Genomic DNA, 17,478 nt, shown 5'->3' with positions numbered 1-17,478 from the left:
GGCCGCTGGAGGGGGGCCGGGCCATTCCCGGCCCGGGGCTGCGCAGGGGCAGAAGCCCCCAGCCGTGGGGCCCCCGGAGGGGGGCCAGGCCGTCCAGGCGCGCGGCTGCGCCCCCCCACTGTATTTTAATACTTGACATTGCCTCTTCTATTTGCAATTTTGTTTCTGTTGATCAACATTCAGTAGTCTCTCTACATCTCTGTACTTCTATGAGGTCTTCCCCTCCCCCCCCATTCCACATGGAAAGGAAAACATGGTATTTTCACTTCCTGTGCTGGCTTATTTCATTTAACAGAATGTCCCCCATTCACCCTAGCCTCAGATGACCAGATTTCCTCTTTTTAATGGCTGCGTGGCATTCCGTCGTGTGTATATATCACGTTCTCTTCATCTGTTTGTTAGTTGATATGTAGTTAGGCAGCTTCTGTATCATGGTTACTGTAAATAATTTAGCCAACATCTTGATGACGACCTCATGAAGAGACCACCTCATGAGCCAGAACCACCAAGCTAAACCCTGAATTCCTAACACATGCATTGTAAAATAATTTTTAAGCTGTTAAATTTCAGGGTAATTTATTATACTGGAATATATCACTTTTCTTCTTTTTTTAAGTTTTTGCCATAGGGTGAGGCACTTCTGGAGACAGACAGTGAGAGGGAAAGTGAGAAATCACCCCATGGGGGGTTGGCCATGCCACAATCCTTTATCCTCCATTCTCTTTCTGACATCTTGGGCATGCTTGCACATGCACCTGGCATGATTTTCAAGCCCCCAGGTCAAGGACTCAAACCATGGTCAGCCAGGTGGGAGTCCAGCACCTTAACTACCACACAACCCCCTGACCCACTTATTTCTTAATGAGCTATACTGTATAGAGCAGAAACAGAATATGATGTTAATTATTATTATTATTATTATTACCTTTTCCCGTATAAACTTGTTTGCTCTATTTGTCCTTTGCTGTCCCAGGATGGGACATGTTAGGCATGCTTGTTTTTCAAGATAGCTTGATATTAGAAAGTCCATTTTAGCCTAAGCATGTTATAACTCTTAACTCCCATTCAGTTTAAACTTCACCCCTCTGCCAACTTAGGCCTAGTTCAGACCTAGAAACTGGTGGCTAGGAGGGAAGGTGGGTTCACTTCTTTGATTTCCCATCTTGCTCTGTTCCCTTTCTTCCACTCCTGGGGCGATGTCTGATGCCTCATGGTGGGACATGGAGGAGGCCAGGTAAGAGCAGAAGGTCTTGACCAGTTTGGCTGTAATGTGGCATTTGTGTCTGCTGGCAATGGGACAGTGGTATGATGGAATTTGCATGTGCTGACTCTCAAGACCTGATTATTAAATTATTAGGAATTCTGCAAGGTGGTTGTTAAAGCCAACTATTATTAAAAGTTAAGTTTCGTATGAACTTATAATTATATAAATGTATTAAACACAAAGGTAATAAATACTCATCACCCGTTAATTATTTAACTTCACTTCGCTATTGCCTATTGTCCTTGCATAGTGAAAATACTCTGTAATGGCATTCGACTGTGAATCTATTTTCATCTTCACATTCAGTGACATCACATTGGTAGCTTGAAGGCAGCAATGGATGGGCATTAGGAACAATGACGCCATACTGCAGAAGTCAGAAACACTACAGATCTGGCCTTTTTTTCCTTGGAGATCTGGTTGTTAAACTTTTTCCAGAACACCAAATGCTGAAGCCAAATGATGATATAGGTTCTAGTGGAAAGCTTCTGCTGGGAAATACGGCGTATTCCGAATGCAGACCTTTGTCATCATGGAAAGCTTCTGCTGGGAAATGTTTCCTGTTGTTCCCTTGACATGCACCTTGTCTCGTTTGCCTGACTACTTTGCAGATTCTCCCTGAGTAGTTCTGTTAAGGGCACCAGATCCTTCTAGGTAGTTCCAGTGGCCAGAATCCCTAAGAAACTCGATATAACTCACTCCTATGGGATTTTTTTCTGCCCCATACAAACATCATCTTCCTTCGTCCTGTCTGAAGGACAGCCCTTTCCCTCATGGTCTCCTTTCATCATCTTGGTATCAGAGTGGCAAGCCTCTCCTGTGGGCTAGAGCCCATTGTCTTTCCCCTGGACTCCAGCACCAGTTTTTGTCTTCTTTAAATTCAAAAGACTGTATACCAAGGTATTTTAATGTTTTCTTGAAGTACCCACCTTTTTCCATGCTTGATTGGAGAAGGGGAGAAGCACAACTCCCAAGTCCCAGGGGGCCTGAAGGGGGAAAGAACCCCAGTGGGGATTGGTCATGCCCCAATCCCTTCTTCTCCATTTCTTCATCCTGTCTGGATTACGAGCAGGCACACTCATGTTCCTGGCATATTTTTCAAGTCTCAGGGGCTGGGATTCGAACCTGAAAGAATGACTGACTCTCTTCCTCCTATCTCTGCTCCTCTGCTGTGTCATTGGGGCATCTTCTCTCTGGGTGTGCCCAGTGCCTAGTAGTATTCAACTCTGCTCTGCCAAGTCACATTTAAAATGATTAACATTAAGCTTAATTTCATAGCTTCATTTGCTGAGAAACTTTTAATGTAATTTAGTTAGAAAAATTATAATGGATCAATTATATATGTAAATTACCAACTTATATAAACACTTAACATTAAGTATGTATTATATACACATTAAAATTACTAATTTATATACACACTCGATATTTATACATAGTTAATATATACATATTTAATATTCCAAATGAATATTACCAATGTATATACATATTTAACATGGGTATAGTCACTTTTTTTTAGTGTTGGAGACTGCATGTATATGTGTGTACGAGAGAGAGAGAGAGAGAGAGAAAGCATTCTCAGTGGAGCTTGGTCATGCTACAACCCTTTTGCCTCCAATTTCCCAGCCCGTAGGATCCAGGGCATGTGTGCCTGCACCCAGTGTCTTTTCTAAGCCGTCAGGGCCAGAACTCAAACCCTGCTCAGACATGTGGGATCTGGCTCCCTATGCACAAGGCTTAACTGTTGCATTAATGGACCCAGCCCTTTAACCTGTTTTTTTGTGTGAGAAAATAACTTTTAACGTATCTAGCTGCAAGTATTCATTCAGATATTGGCATTTCTTTCCAGCACTTGATATAGCCATAGATTGTCTAACTTTTGTAAATAATAATAAAATATAAACTATTTTTTATTTAATTCTAGAACCTTAGGTCACATGAAAAAGCACTGAGAACCTTGCATGGCCTCCACAAGGCAGTAGTGGCACATACATTCTTCAATTTGGGGCATTCTTTGCCCTTTGGGTCATGGTCACACCACAGTCTTTTTACTCCATTTGACCATCCCGTCAGGATTTGGGGCTTAACCACACATGTGCTAAACATGCTTCTCAAGACACTGGGGCTCGGATTTGAACTGTGGTTGGCCATGTGGGACCCGTCTTCCTATGTTCATAGCTTAACCACTGTGCTCTAGGATCAATCCTGACTTAGAAATCTTGGGATATGATTTTATGCTTACTCAGGGTATGTGATATAGACCTGTTAGAAGCAAGTGGGTCTGGAATTGGAAAGAAAAGGAGCAGGAGGAGGCAGACAGCATGTCTTTTTTTTTTTTTTAACTTTTTTCCCTTAATTTATTTCATTTTATTTATTATCATAATCTTTTTATATTACATTGAATCATATGTATCTTTACAGTGTATTACATTTCTTTTTCCAGCATGATTACCATGCATATCAGTCAAGACAAAGACATTACTATCCATATCATCAAATATCTTTTTATAATTTTTTTCAGATTGTTACTATTATTTATTCTCATTATTTTTTAAACATTCAATCACTATTATCATTTGACTTGTATAAAGAATTTACCCAACATGAAATACTTCTTAGACCAGTCCAGTTGAGAATATTATACATGTTATCATCAACAGGTAATAAACCATTTCTGTGTCCCACTAATGTCATGCCTCCCTATTTGTTCTCTTACTATTCTTCTCCGTACTCTTCCCTCTCCCCCTGCCTTGGTCCACAGTCGTCAGCATCCATAACTATTTTCATTGCTTTTATGCCCTCCAATATTTCAATCTCTACCATAAAGTACGGGTAATCAGTATATATTAAGTGGATATATACAATATCTTTCTTTCATATCCTGGTTTGCTTCACTCAGCAATAGATCCTCCATATTTGACCACTTTCTATCATCCAGACCTGGGATTTTCTTTGTTGGGAGGTTATTTATTGCTGATTCAATCTCATGGCATGTTATGGATCTATTCAGGTTTTCTATGTCCTCCTGATTCATTCCTTGCATCCAGGAATCTGTCCATCTCCTCCATGTTCTCTTGTTTATTGGCATATAGTCGCTCTTAGTATCCTCTAATGATGTTTTGTATTTCTATTGCATCTGTTGTAATGTTGCCTGTTTCATCACTTATTTATCTGGTTTCTTTCTTCGTTATCAGTCTAGCTAATGGTGTGTCGATCTCGTTCATCTTCTCAAAGAATCAGCTTTTGCTTTCATTTGTTTTCTGTATAGTTTGTTTTCTATTTCATTTATTTCTGCTTAAATCCTTATGATTTCTCTTTGCCTGGCATTTTCTGGGGATTTTTGTTATTTTTCCAACTCCCTGAGGCATGATGTTAGGTTGTCTATTTGCCACCTTTCCATCTTTTTCTTATGCACACTAATTGCTATGAATTTCCATCAGCATGTCTCTTTAGGGGTGTGTACTCCCACTGGGCACGACTGAGCCCTTTCCCTCCATTCACCAAACCATCTGAAATCTGGAAGCAGGGACTTCTCTGGATTAGTCCAGTGCTGGCCAAGATGAACCACTTGTCTTCCCTTTTAATTATTGTCACAGGGGAGGATAACTCCAAGCTCTACACTGAACATGCATTTTTCCAGTTCCTTTGAGTTTCTTTCATTTATTTAACAAACTTTATTGAGTATCTCTCCTTGGTCTAGAGCTTGAGATGCAGTTATAGAAGATTTTTGAGGAGTACAAATTGAGGACATTAACTGATTGAGCTTCTGTCACTTCTGCCTGTCTGAAGACAGTCTGGGCCACACAGAAGGAAGACCTCTGTTTTTAATAGTTACGTGCTGGCCTACTGAGTCATCATGAAGTTTATTCAACTTCGTGGCTTCCCTGTGAATAAAACTAGAATTGGTTTACTATTCTGTACTTGGATCATTTGGATCGTCATGGAGCTGTGTTTTATTTCAGCAATCAGAAAACTTGTAGGAAAGAGACAGAATATAGAAGGAAAGTTGGAGAGAAGAGATATCATCAAGGATTATTCTGATTATGCATCACAGGTCTACGGACCTCTCTCCCGCCTGGGTCGTTTCCCAGACAATAACTCAGAGGACTTTGTGGTAAGAAACCACTATCTCAACACCTATGAAGGTAAGCAATGTACATTAGTAGAGTTACAAAAGAGTTAGTTATCTTAGAAATATGGACTAATACATAAAATATAGAAACTTAGATCAAAAGCTAAAAACCAAAACTATTTTAAGAGACAGCATTTCAAAATTTAATATGTTTATTAATACTCATTCTTACAAACCAATTAAAATAGCTAAGACCCAAGTAAATAAACACACTATAGAACAATTATGAAAACAAATTCAGTTAGCTACTGAACATTCAAAAGGGTTTAGTGCTATTTAAGTTGTGCAAAAATAAAGAAAAAGCTTTTCTATCAGGTTTATGAAGCAAACAACAAATGTGCAATGAAATCAACCCTTTACAAAGAAATGTGGAAAAGGTAATGGAGAAAGGGCTGGATAACCAGGCTTACATTCATACGGGGTATACTTTTTATGACGTTCAGAAAAGAGGCTACATTAAAATGAAAATGTCAGTTGACAGGTTGAAGCAGTGCGTGGCCAAGAGCGTGAGTTGGTGGTCACGCTGTTGCACTAGTAGCTCTGGCTGGCCATCTGTGGGGCAGAATGTGGTAGGTGGGTGGACAGCTACTTTGGAATGGTGGCGCCACTTCTCACAGGCTGATTCCTTTTCAGTTGGTTATTATTGTGGAATTCATCACTTTTTGTAGGGCAATACTTTCATTTTAGAATACATTTCTCAGTTGATAGTCTAAGTCACTGAGAACATCAATTACACAGAAATGCACTTTCCATTTGTAGGGATAGCAGATAGCTCCCGTCTATCATAGGAAATACACCTTATCAACAATTCCTAGGAAATCCCTTGACAAACATCTTCTAAAATTAACAATGTACTTATAATTTGCCAGAGTGTGCTTGTGCTCATGAAACAGGGGGGTCATGTCATCATTTCCTCTGCTCCACCTCTCCCTCCTTGCAGGATTTTGGGCATGCATGCTCACGTGCGTGCACACACACACCATTTTTTTTTAGAGTTTTAAAATTTCTTTTGCTATAGGGAATATGAGTTCACCAAAGAGACAGAGAGAGAGGCAGACAGAAAGTGAGAAATGACCCCTCGGGGGGGGATGGCCAAGCTGTAATTCCTTCTCCTCTCAGTATTTTGAGCACACGTGCATATGTACCTGGCATGAGTTTTTTTTTTTTTTTGGAGAGATTTTTGCTGTAGGGTGTGTGTGCTCGCCAGAAAGACAAAGAGAGCCAGAGAGACAGAAAGTGAGAAATCACTTCCTTGGGGGATGGCCATGCTGCAATCCCTTCTCCGTTCTCCTCTCTAGATCTTGGGCATGCACACACACGCGCCCGGCATGAGTTTAAGCCACCGGGTCCAGGACTCAAACCGTGGTCAACTACATGGGAGTCCTTCGACATAGCCATTATGCTAACTGCTGGTCCCCCACCCAGCATGTTTTCCTAGTGGACCGTGACTCAAACTGTGCAGTCGGGCATGTAGGATTCAGTTGCCTTGACCACCACACCACAGGCTGACTCCACAATGCACTTTTAAAATTATACACTTAAGGGACCCGCAGTTGGTGTAATGGCTATGGTGTTAGACTCCCATGTAGTCAACCGTGGTTCCAGTCCCGGACCTGGTGGCTTAAACTTATGCCAAGTGCATGTGCATGTGTGCCCAAGATCCCAAGAGAAGAATGGAGGAGAAGGGATTGCGATGTGGCCATCTCCCCTGGGGGGGTTATTTCTCGCTTTCTGTCCCTCTCCTCCGTCTTTCTGGTGAGGGCCAAGGCAAAAAGCCTCTCAAAAAAAAAAAATATATATACACTTAAACATTGTAAACTAAAAATATATACTTCCTTCCCACAGGATTAGTTGAACTTGAGTCATGTCTCCCAGATTTTGTGACACAACCTCGAATCAGACTTCCAAAACCAAAAGTCATTACCACCAAATCTGGTTTTCTGAAGAGGACCGCAAGGGTAGACTACGAGCTGGCAGAGGTTCATAAGGTACAGTCGTTATCTGGGAAATAAGATATGGAAGGTATGACTTTTGCAGAGAAACCCTGTATCCCGAAAACCGTGCCTTATCTTTGATGGAATGTCCAGTGGGTCTGACACACAGCCCTGCCATCCTTCCTCCTCTCTAGACTTTTCCTTCCAGAGGGTTCACAGGCTGTACCGAACCAAAGTGCTGTTTTCCTGGCATTTCAAACTGACAGAAAACCTCTTGGAGGTTATTCCTCACTTGCAGAAGTCATGTCACTTTCTGCAAATGCTTCCAACTTTGAAACTATACAATAAAATTTAATACTACACTAGGGTATAGCAAGTTTCTGGTAGAAATTACTGTTGATGTTCGTAATTGTAATAGCCCTCATTTTCTCCCTTTTAAATTTGTTACCAGGGCATCTTGGAAAAAAAAAATAAAAAGGAGTCACTTTCAGCTCCTTTCTCATCCAGTGTAAAACCCAACTAAATGAGAGTTTGAACCATCCCATGAACCGGTCGCACAGCCTCCGCCAGGTTGCGCTCCCTTTGCCATCTGGAATGTAGGCGTACGGATCTGGCTGCTTTCGATCTGTGGCTGTGAGGGTGGTGCTCGTCTCCATTCTGTTAGGACCTGGGGAACACACTCACAGGAGCCTGGTGTGCTTTTCAAGCTGCTGGGCCTGGGACTCGAACCATGTGATAGGCCATGTGAGATCTAGCTTCCCTAACTGATGACTTATTTTTGCACAGTGAGTTTTAATTGAAAACATTGAAACTGTTTGAAGACTCATGGTGAATTACAACATTTGGATTTTTAAGTTGTATTTAAGAGGTATTCAGTCATCGTTACTTATATATACCTGAAAAAACGTTGCCCGCTTGTGCTATTCTCCATTTCAGAGCACGATCATGAAGAGAAGGTCTAAAATACTTATAAATCAAAACCCTACTGGTTTAGTAGTGAAATATAAAGAGGGACAAGCAATTGGCATAATGGCTATGTCACTGGATTCCCATGCAGTCGCCCGCAGTTCGAATCCCGGATCCGATGACTTAAACTCACTCTGGGCACATGTGCATGCGTGCCCAAGATCCCAAGAGAAGAATGGAGGAGAAGGGATTGCGGAGTGGCCAACCACCCTGGGAGCGGGGGTGATTTCTCGCTTTCTGTCTTTCTGGAGAACACACGCGCCCTATAGCAAAAACCTTTTCAGAAAAAGAAAAAAAAAGAGTGAAATATAAAGAAAACTAAATCTATACACAGCTGTGCCGAAGAGCACAGATAGTTTTGGTGCATGTTTTAGGTATGAAAGTAGCTTAGTTCATCTCACAGGCAACTAAATCAGGTGCTGAATCATGAAAATCCCAATCAATCTTTTTTAACATGCCTCTTAGGTTTTCTTGCCCCTGTTTTTCTGTATTCTATGCCTGAGTCTTGAACATGTAACCACTTGGGATGTCAGCGATAGATGGACCATGGAGGAAATGTCAGCCGTAGATAAATCTAATGCAAATTCCCCAAACCTCTTTTTAGCTAACTTCTGCCCCTTGTAATCCACCTGTGTGGGCAGGCGGCAAGCTCAGACGCTCCAGCCGACTAGAAACAGGCTATGGGTGAGGCGGCCAAGACTTGGGAACCATAGGGGTCAGGTGAATTTTTAATAGCTAAAAATATCCATTATAGTTTTGAACCTATGAGTATTTAACAATTTTTTTTTGAGAGGTTTTTGCTATAGGGCATGTGCGCTCACCAGAAAGACAGAGAGAGACCAACAGAAAGCAAGAAATCACCCCCCAAGGGTGATGATAGCCATGCCACAATCCCTTCTTCTCCATTCTCCTCTCAGGATCTTGGGCACACATGCACATGCGCCCTGTGTGAGTTTAAGCCACTGGGTCCAGGACTCGAACCGCGGTTGACTACATGGGAGTCTGGTGACATAGCCATTATACCAACTGCTAGTCTCTAACAATGTGTTTTTAAATGTTCAAATATATAAAAGTTTTAGTTCCTTTTCTGATTAACTTCTAACTCCATTACACTGTGATTAGAGAGTCTAGTCGGTGTGATACCTATTATTTAAAATTTAGTGAGACTTGCTTCGTGGTCTAGTACATGATTATATATCTGAAACAACCAAGGTCCATCTTCAAATAATATTCTATCAGTTCATGTGCAAGCAGGTGCCCTATAGCAGATTATTCCCACTCTCTCCCCTATCCCTGTGATGTGCTGTCTCCATTTCACTGATCCATATGCTGTATGTACCCCAAATCATGTTTTTATTTTTTAGAGATTTTTGCTTATAGGGCATGTGTGCTTGCTGGAGAGAGACAGGGAGACAGAAAGCGAGAAATCTCTCCCCAGGGGATATGGCCATGCTGCATCCCTTCTCCTCTCTCCTCTTGGGATTCTGGGCATGCACACACATGTGCCATTCATTAGTTTTAAGCCATCAGATCCAGGACTTGAACCATGGTAACTACATGGGAGTCCAGCAATATAACCATAATGCCATTTGCTGGTCCCCCAAAATCATTTTATTATTTCAACAGTTATCTTTTTCCTTTTTAGTTTTAATTTAATTTAATTAATTATTTATTTTGAGAAGTTTTTGCTATAGGGTGCATTCACTTTCCAGAGAGACAGAGACAGAAAATGAGAAATCACCCCCCCCCCAGGGGGGATGGCCATGCGGCAGTCCCTTCTCCTCCATTCTCCTCTCAGGATCTTGAGCATGCACACACACACGCCTGGCATGAGTTTAAGCCACCGGGTCTGGGACTCAAACTGTGGTCTACTACATGGGAGTTCAGTGACATAGCCATTATGTCAACTGCTGGTCCCTCTTTTCAGTTTTTAACATAGGACATATGCATTCGCTAGAGAGAGACAGGGAGTAGTGAGAAATCACCACTCAGGAGGAACGGCCATGCCACAGTCCCTTCTCTTCTTGGAATTTTGGGCACACATGTACACACACGACACATGATTTTCAAACCACTGGGTCTGGGGCTCAAACTGCGGTCAACCATGTGGGAATCCAGCACTTTAATCACCATGTCACCTTCTGGCCCCATCAAACAGTTATCTTTTAGAATAATTAAAAGTAAGAAAACCATGGCCTGGCAGGTGGTGTGGTCGTTAAGGGCGTTGGACTCCCACATGGCTGACCGCAGTTCATGCCCTGGACCTGGCAGCTTCCTTTCTCGCTTTCTCTCTCTCTCTCTCTCTCTCTCTCTGTCCCTCTCGGTCAAATTTAAAAACAAGTAAATACATAAATAAAGTTAAATAAAATGATTCTTTAAAAAAAATAAGAAAATGAACAATTTTATTTTACCTTCATTTATTTCTTCTCTGCTACTCTTTTGTTTTCTATATTGATTGAAGTTTCTAGACTATGCCATTTGCCTCCTACCGAAGGAACTCATTTTATTATTTTTTTGCCAACTGCGGAGGTCTGCTGGCAATGAACTCCTACTTTGGTTTCTCTCAGAAAGTCTTTATTTATTCTTCTTTACCTTTTTTTTTTTGGTAGGGGAGATGTAATTCACTTACTACAAAATCTACTCTTTTAATGTACAATTCAGTGCTTTTTAGCGTATTAAGAACACTGTGCCAATGTCATCACTAATTCTAGATGATTTCATCCTCCCTCAGATGGACCTATACCCAGTAGCTGCCACCTCCTCCCCCGTCCCTGGCAGCCACTGTCCTACCTCCTTTTTATGGACACTTCATATAAATTGTATGTGGCTATTGTGTCTGGCTGCGTTCACTTAGCATAGTGTTTTTAAGGTTCTTCCACGTTCTAGCACAATATCCAGTATATTTTAAGTAAAAATAGCAAGGGCAAGGCCAGCTGGTGGTGTGGTCATTAAGGTGCTGGACTCTCACATGGCCAATCACAATTCGAGTCACAGACCCAGTGGCTTGAAAATCACACTGGGTGCATGTGTGTGTATGCCCAGAATTCCAGGAGGAGAATGGAGGAGGAGGGATTGCAGCAAAACCATTCTCCCAGAAGGAGATTTCTCACTTTCCCTCTCACCATCTCTCTCTGTCTCTCCTGGCGAGGACATGCACTCTATGGCAAAAACCTAAAACAAAGCAAAACAAACAAATATGTCCACACACACACACGTATCTATGACATCTATTCATACTAGTATTACCAGAAAGCTTTCTTGTTATTTTTTACACTTTAATTATATATCATTGTATAAAGGTACTCTAAATGTATCAAACCAGTCTCTTTTTGATAGCTATTTAGATTGTTTGTAGTTTTTTTTTTTAATTACTAAAAGCAATGCTGGAGTGAGTGAACTTCTATGCACACGTTTTGGTACATGTGTGAACATATCTAGAAGATAAATTCCCAGACATAGAATTGCAGGATCACAATGTACATGCATTTAGAATTTTGATAAATAGTGCCAACTTTTCTTACATAAATGATACGCCAGTCCCAGCAATCTGTGAGAGTGTCCGTTTCCCCACATCCTTACCAACATAATCTGTTATGAGTGGTTGGTTCTGAAATCGTTTCATATGGTATTGTTCAGGGCTCTTCCCTCAAGAGATGCCTGAATTTAGAATTAGTAATTACTCTTAGATTGCTGCTTCGTTCTATGGACTCACCCACATGGTTACTGCGGAGCTTTGCGTACTTGCTGTCAGTTTTCATTGAAAGAAACTCAGAAGCCCTGCTACAACCACAGTGATTTTTGGTGGTTCCAAATTTCACTCATACTTTGGATATTTTTATCAATTTTAATTTGGGGCTTAGTGTGTTTTTTAAATTATTTATGTTTTTATGGAAAATACAGTGTAGAAATCATTATATGATGAAAAGCAGCTGAAGTATGATTTTAAATTCAAAAGATAAAAAATTTTGATGCTTTTAAGTTTAAGGTATTTATCTGTCATTGAAAATGGAGCCAGCAAACAAAACCTTCCATGACATGTTGTAACTCTGGTTGAACTTTCAGTAATCAGAATTTTTATGAAAGTATTCAAAGATCCAAACACATACACTATTTCACTAGGAAACACTGTTTTTGTTTTGTTGTTTTGTTTTGTTTAAATCTAGATGTATAGGCCTACAAGACCAAAGTAAAGTTCTCTCTCCACTTTGAGGCAATTTCCACTTAATGCTCTGCAAGTCCCTCATCACAGTAAAACATACCAAATATTTCAACAATTTACTGCAGAGGAAAATTTTCTACTGCCCAGACATTTATTTCAAACAGCAAATTAGCTCACGTGGAAGAACAGGAGTTAAAGGTTTGGTTTGTATACACTCAACACTCAAATGAACTCACGTGGAAGAGTAAGAGTTAAAGGTTTGGTTTGTATACACTCAATACAGAACCTTTAAAAACTCAAAAACAAAATTAAAGTTCCCTAAATCTTTAATTAAAATTGCTATATCAGCCAGCCAGTGGTGTAGTGGTTGTAGCAGCTGAATCCTACATGGCCAACTGCTTGGTTCTAGCCTCTGACCTGGCGCCTTGTGAAACGTGTGTGTGTTGGGTGGGGAGTGGTATGTGCCCAAAGTCCTGAATGGAGGAAAGGTAGAGGAGAGGGGATTGTGGCTTGGCTATTCATCCTAGGGGGTGCTTTCTCACTTTCTCTCTATCTGGCAAGTGCATGCCCCCTCTAGCAAATTAAAACAACAACAACAAAAAAAACAAGAACATGTGCATCTTTATTTAGTGATTATCGAATGTATCCTTAGAAATATCATAGTATCTGTGAGAGACACACCTATTTGGACTTTTCAAACTGATCTACCACAGCCATGGGGAGTATTATTTCTGACTAATATTCAGATCTGTGGATTAGGTGTGGTAGAGGAGGAAAATGGAAAGGTGTGGATGATATTAATTGGTATTATTATTGTTATTATTGAGAGATTTTTGCTATAGAGTATGTGTGCTTGCTGGAAAGACAGAGAAAGTGAGAAATCACCTCCCCTACAGTGGGGCTGACCATGCCACAGTCCCTTCTCCATTCTCCTCTTGGGATTTTGGGCACATGTGCACATATGCCTGGCATGAGTTTCAAGCTGCCTGATCCAGGACTCGAACTGCAGTCAGCCATGTGGGAATCCAGTGACGTAACCATATGCCATCTGCTGGTCCTATTAATTGGTATTATTTCAGGCACTGTTGGACAAGAAGAATAAAGTTCTCGAAGCTAAGAAACCTCTGCGCTTCCTTCAAAGAAACCCAATACCTCAACCTCGGCTTCCAACTCCAACCTTGGAAATGAGTTCCAATGTAAGTTTGAAACTTTTTTCTTAATTTGAAGTGCTAAATTCAGTATAGCTATCAGTTTATTCTTAGGAGAGTCTGGATTCAAAAGAAATTTTAACACTATTTCACAAGCTCTGATTTAAATGTTGTCTTTATCCTTTTTGCTAAAGTACAAGTATCAAACATCGATCTTACACAAAAGTGAAGTGAAGTGAAATGAATAATCCTTTTCAAGAATAAAAGCAGAAAAGAATTAAAAATCTTGCCATGCAACGTAGGAGGTAACCCACATGTATATTTAACCAGGAAAAGAAGTTTGAAAGATGATTTATTATCAAGCCTGCCTTCCTATCCAGGGCAATGGCTGATGACTATGGGAGTCAGAGGAGTGAGATGCTAGAGGTATCATTAAGACAGGCCGGCCTCTGGGGTAGGAGTGGCTCACCCTGGGGGACCAGCACTTGGCGTAATGGCTATGTTGCTGGACTCCCATGTAGTTGACCGTGGTTCAAGTCCCGGACCCAGTGGCTTAAACTCACACTAGGTGGTTTCTTGCTCTTCTCTCTCTCTGTCTTTCTGGCAAGCGCATGCGCCCTATAGTTTAAAAAAAAAAAGTCACCCTGATGAGGGCCATAGCTCACTAAACTCAATATGGGCAAGCTACCGGAGCTGGCTAGGACAGATTGAATCAGACTAAATCCACTGGAAACCGTGGGAGAAGCCACAGTGCGAATTTATTCCTTTACAAAGAGAAACCTGTCTGCTCCATTGTCGGAACATTCCTCTTGGCTTGTCAGCACCTTATCTCCTGATAGAGGGCGGCGATCCTCACAGGAAGCCCAACTACTCAGAAGCTTTGTGACAGGCTGGGGAGTTGAGGGAGATCTCACCCCCCCTGTTCCTGCCTCTCATGGCAGCCCCCGGGGGACAGCTGGGATGCCCCCACTGTCTGGCCGCGTGTGCCCTGGGCTAGATTTCACGCTGGCCTTTGGTTAACACCTTGTCTCTTACGTGTTAATGCCATCAGGTGAACTGTCACTTTCTGTCACATCCCACGGTGCCTTCACAAACTCCTAGCCTCTAATCTTTTTGCCTTAGAGACATCATTATTCGAGGTGATTTTCGTAGATGGTTCATCTTATCCATTACACTCCATTACTCTGACTTAGACTAGCAGTGTTCTCCAGCCTACTAATGATCAAACACAAAAATGCTACTGTGGAAAGGATATTTGAAACTACACTTGTCACTTCAAGAAAGAACGTGCTAGAAAGGAGTATAGAAAACTGAAAATGACAGTGAAATTTTTGCTTATGATTTATTAATGAATGATGTATTATTTATGATGAAAAAATAATGACTATAATGATACAACAAATAACACTAAAATACTATATATTCAACGAGGACACAGGCCATATTTTATTTTTCTAGGTCCTTTTGGCATCTGGCACAGGTTCTTTGCATTGAAATAAGTCTTGGAAAAAAACATTTGAGGCTCAGACTGCTGATGTTCTCAAGCTGCTCGGGTCTCCCTTTGCTCTTTCAGGAAGAAGAAGACATAGAAATGGCTGTGATCTACCTTCAAAAGTTACTCCGCGGCAGAGTCGTTCAGAACATGGTGAGTGGGTCCAACCCCAGCCCTGCGTTTCTTCTTTGAGAATTACTTTGTTCGAAAGCGTATATGCTTGCTTCCTGGGGTGAATTCCCGCTGTCCCGCTGTTCTGCTCAGCTCCATTCTTGAATGACCTGCCATTTCCTCTAGTGCCACCATTCAGTGGGCAGCACAGCGTCGGGAGGGGGTGGCTACTTGCCACAGTTGTCACGAAAGCAGTGGGAACCTCATTTCTTCCTTGGAATTGCTAAATCCACAGATTTTCTCACCTCAGTTTTGGCTAGGAAAGCATCACAAACCAAGTGATTCCCTCATTTTCCACACCGTCACAATACCATTGTTTGAGTTTGCATACAGCTAGCAATGCCTGCATTATACATGAAATGCCTAAACAATAACCAGTAGTTCTGAACCCCTACTGTAGACCCACGTTATATATTTTTTTTGCTCCCTACATGTCACCTCGTTGTTTTTTTGTGTTTTTTGGTTTTTTCCTATCGGTAATTTTACGGACAAGAGCTCTGATCTGAGATTTAGTTAGCTGCCTACAGATTCAACTCTGGTCTTCCTGACTTATAAAGCTCTAGCAAAATTGTGCTGCTTAAGCAGGTACACTTCACTTAAAAATGGACTGATTGGGACCAGCAGCTGGCGTAATGGTTATGTCGCTAGACTCCCACGGAGTCGATCGGAGTTTGAGTCCTGGACCCGGTGTCTTAAAAACTCATGCTGGACGTGTGTGCCCAAAATCTCGAGACGGAACTGGAGAAGGGATAGCGGGGTGGTTATTCCCCCTGGGGAGTGATTTCTTGCTTTTTGTCTCTCTGTTTCTCTCTGTCTCTCTGGCGAGCATATGTACTCTATGGCAAAAATCTCTCTTAAAAAAAAATTGGACTGATTGGGGCCAGCAGGTGGCATAGTGGTTACAGTGCTTGGACTCCCATATGGCTGATCACAGCTTGAGTCCCAGACCCAGTGGCTTGAACATCATGCCAGGTACATGTGCGTGCATGCCCAAAATCCCAGGAGGAGAATGGAGGGAAGGGATTGCGGTGTGGCCATCCTCTCCGGGGGGGGGGGTGATTTCTTACTTTCCCTCTCACTGGCTGTTCTGTTCAGCTCCATTCTTGAATGACCTGCCATTCCTTCTAGGGCCACTGTTCAGTGGGTAGCACAGCGTCAGGAGGGGGTGGCTACTTGCCACAGTTGTCACTAAAGCAGTGTGACAGTTGTCACTAAAGCAGTAGGGCCACACCCTTATGGCAAAAACCTTGAAAAAAAAAAGACTGATATAAAGCCCTAGTTAAAAATATATACGTACACACACACACACACACACGTGTACATCACACACATACATGTGTATACATGTATTTATGAACAGCCATACCCATAAGAGACTTGGCTAGAAGGAGTACATCCCGGGAAGCTGCGTGGGCATCTTGTGTTCAGCCCTGCCCTTTGCTCTCCAGCAGCATCTACCCAGGAGAAACACCACAGCCCAGCCAGGCAGCAGACCGTGTGTGACAAACCAGCGGCGAGCTTGTTGGAATAGAAAATTTGGCCTTGAAAAATACCATCTGCAGGTCTGAGAGAAGGTGCACAGGAGAGGATGTGAGGAGAGGGTTATGGTTTCTTCTTTTTTTTAATTTAAATTTATTTATTTATATTCATTCAGTATACATCATTACAGTGTACACAATGAGATTTCCCATCCAGAATACACTGTATATTGGCTCAATCAAGCACATCAACATATGTGTTATCGTCAACAAATAATTTTCCATTTCTTGTTTCCTGTATATTTTGCTTATTTTGCTATTCTTGATTCCCTGTCTCACCCTCTGCCGTGTCCCACCCTCCTCCCACAGTGTCTCTGGTATCCATCGTTGCTTTCTATGCCTTTTTCCCCCATTTTATTGATTCATTAATGAACTTAATTAATCTAAATATTTCCAGTAGCAAGCACAGCTGATATATATACGTGTCCATGAACACAAGTCTGACTTTAGGCATAAACCCCAGCGAATAGAATGAACATACTATAAAGTAGCACCTAGCTGGGGCTATATAGCATACTGCAGTCATCAAATTTTTTTATGTTGAGAAAAACAGTTTTTGTGTATTTTTTTCTCCTGAACCTTTTTTTAAAATTAGTTAATTTACATTCATTACCTAAGCATCATCACAGCATACAAAATGTGGTTTCCCATCCAGAATATACTGCATAGTG

General features: G+C 41.5%; 1 protein-coding gene across 1 annotated transcript in view; it reads left to right on the top strand.

The window, feature by feature from the left end:
- Positions 1 to 17,478, top strand: part of LOC102478425 (cilia- and flagella-associated protein 91) — a gene marked incomplete at its 5' end in the record, with an annotated part of 52,844 nt that overhangs the window by 10,044 nt on the left and 25,322 nt on the right. The window contains 4 exons of the mRNA XM_006165990.3: positions 5,230 to 5,412; positions 7,245 to 7,387; positions 13,538 to 13,654; positions 15,180 to 15,259. Of these exons, the coding sequence (XP_006166052.1) occupies positions 5,230 to 5,412; positions 7,245 to 7,387; positions 13,538 to 13,654; positions 15,180 to 15,259 (523 nt within the window). The remainder of the gene's footprint in view (positions 1 to 5,229; positions 5,413 to 7,244; positions 7,388 to 13,537; positions 13,655 to 15,179; positions 15,260 to 17,478) is intronic.

Source organism: Tupaia chinensis, unplaced genomic scaffold, assembly GCF_000334495.1.
Source record: "Tupaia chinensis unplaced genomic scaffold, TupChi_1.0 Scaffold144135_1, whole genome shotgun sequence".
Lineage (NCBI taxonomy): Eukaryota > Metazoa > Chordata > Mammalia > Scandentia > Tupaiidae > Tupaia > Tupaia belangeri.
The sequence above is the reverse complement of the archived record's forward strand: the minus strand, read 5'-3'. Positions and strand labels throughout refer to the sequence as shown.